We start from the raw sequence: 2,155 nt of genomic DNA, 5'->3' as shown, positions 1-2,155 counted from the left end.
AAAAAAAAAAGAAAAAAAGAAACCTTCCAAAGGTCATATGCATATATTGTGGGAGGAAAAAAAAAGAAGAATCCCTTGTTAGAAAAATTACTTCAATCTTGATATCCCAACAGATAATCTATCTGTATATTTATATAAATATCTACCCATAGGTATACCACACATACCCAATGGTATTATCTAAACCAATAAAAAAATATTAGACACTAACCGCCTCGCCCTTTTCTGATTGATTCCGGTCAGATTGGCGCCGCAACTGTTACATTTTAGGCACTCCTCGTGGTAGTGGTTGTTGTCGTATAACGACGACGGTTCTTGAAACAATAAAACAAACAATTGGATAAATCTAGATATCTCTATGAACGAAGTAGTATAAAAGAAAGAAATTAAGAAAGAAAAACAGAGGCTTGTAAAACTAACGTAAATACACACACACACACACACACACACACACACACACATAGAGATAGATAGTGAGTACATCCAAGTACTCTTAAAACTTCAACCTCTTAGGCCCCAAATACCTAAACCTTTTTTCCTTTATTCGTGTTTTTACTTAACGACCCTTCAACGAGCTCGTGTCGTCTAAGGGTGTGGCACGAACTTTCCTTGTCCTTTTTTTTTTTCTTTCCCTCTCTCTTTCTCTCTTTCTCTCGTGCTCTTCGTCTGTCTTCTTTTTTTTCTTTTTCTTTTTTATCTTGTTCGTGACACTACCAAGGGAGTCATAAAGAATTCCAGCACGTGCCAGGTCAAGAATTCTGATGTGCCAATGCAGACGAGTCGTCTCGACTAGTCGAGTCTATAGAAACCTCGTTATAAGTTTTTCGTATTATTCTTTTTTTTTTTTAATCGATACTTTACGATTTTTAACGATACTTCTTCATTATACACGCGTGTATTATAATATTATTTTTTTTTTTTTAATATCTGTGTTTATTCTCAAATGATATGTTGTGTCAGATAATACGTAAATATTGTTTTCCTTACGTTTTATTAACTACGATTGGTTTATTTATTTCATGCGAGTTTTATGCAACTTTTTTAGTCAAATTTATTCATTTTGTTTTTGAAAGAATGCAATTATTACTTAATTAACATATATACTAGTAGATTGGTCGATATAATTATTTCGCGGGTTTATTATTATTTTGAATTTAAATAAATAATATCAAGAGATTATTTTTTTTTTTTTTTATTGAAAAAGAAAAAAAAATCCAACTTAATATATAACAATTGAAAATAATATTAAAAAAGTTACTCTATTCAAATATTAAATAATATTAATTCTACTATTTGTGTGTGTGTGTGTATTCGATTAAAAAGTATTATAAATCTCGACGATATTTATTGACTAATCCAATAAAATGATCCGCTTGATACTGTGCTTGCAAATTAAAAAAAAAAAGCGACAGAAAGAAGGATTTGAAAAAAAAAAGAAAATAAATCCATTTGACTACAAAATCAACTTAACAGTTAACAATATTAAATCCCCCTTCTAGAACAAACTTTTCAGTTAGATTGTAAAGTGGATTTCCATGTGTCTGACTTAACGTAGCCTATTCTACTTCAATACTCTACTACACTACTACAAGCACTCAACCAGTAAGTAGAAACATTGCTTTTAGGTCAGACAAGGTACACGAATTTCGAGGCTAATCTCGTTTTCGATTCAAACAAAAAGCACTTTCCGATAACAATTTTGATTCTACATATACAAACACACACACACCCACACACACAGATATATATATATAATGCAAATACATAACGTTTGTTCACAAGCTTTATCATTTTTTTTATATTATTATTTTTATTATTAATTCTTTCTCTCTCGTATTAATTCTTCTTTTCCTTTTAAATTTCTTTTATTCTCTTTTCTTTCTTTCTTTCGTAATATTCAATTACAATTCTAGATATTATAAAAATCTAATACGCGTGATTGTGCAATTTGAATGAGATCGTCAATCTTTTATAACCAAATGACATTCGTTTGATAAATATTCGCTACCTTTTTCATTATATATTCTATTCCATGGGTAATAACACGCCCACGTACTTCGCAATGGCGATTCGAGCTTATCGGTAATTCAACCTCATCTTTTTCACCCCCTCCCTCCCCTCCTCCTACCCCCCGCCCGAACTACTTCACCCTTTC

The 2,155-nt window shown here is 31.1% G+C and overlaps 1 protein-coding gene across 3 annotated transcripts in view; it reads right to left on the bottom strand.

Moving 5' to 3' along the window:
- LOC106791710 overlaps positions 1 to 2,155 on the bottom strand; it is a 26,443-nt gene that overhangs the window by 9,671 nt on the left and 14,617 nt on the right. For all 3 annotated transcript variants that reach the window (XM_014757568.1, XM_014757567.1, XM_014757569.1), the window contains exon 10: positions 212 to 314. In XM_014757568.1, the coding sequence (XP_014613054.1) occupies positions 212 to 314 (103 nt within the window). The remainder of the gene's footprint in view (positions 1 to 211; positions 315 to 2,155) is intronic.

This window comes from Polistes canadensis, unplaced genomic scaffold (assembly GCF_001313835.1).
Source record: "Polistes canadensis isolate GaletaPanama2010 unplaced genomic scaffold, ASM131383v1 scaffold_334, whole genome shotgun sequence".
In the NCBI taxonomy this organism is placed as follows: Eukaryota; Metazoa; Arthropoda; class Insecta; order Hymenoptera; family Vespidae; genus Polistes; species Polistes canadensis.
The sequence above is the reverse complement of the archived record's forward strand: the minus strand, read 5'-3'. Positions and strand labels throughout refer to the sequence as shown.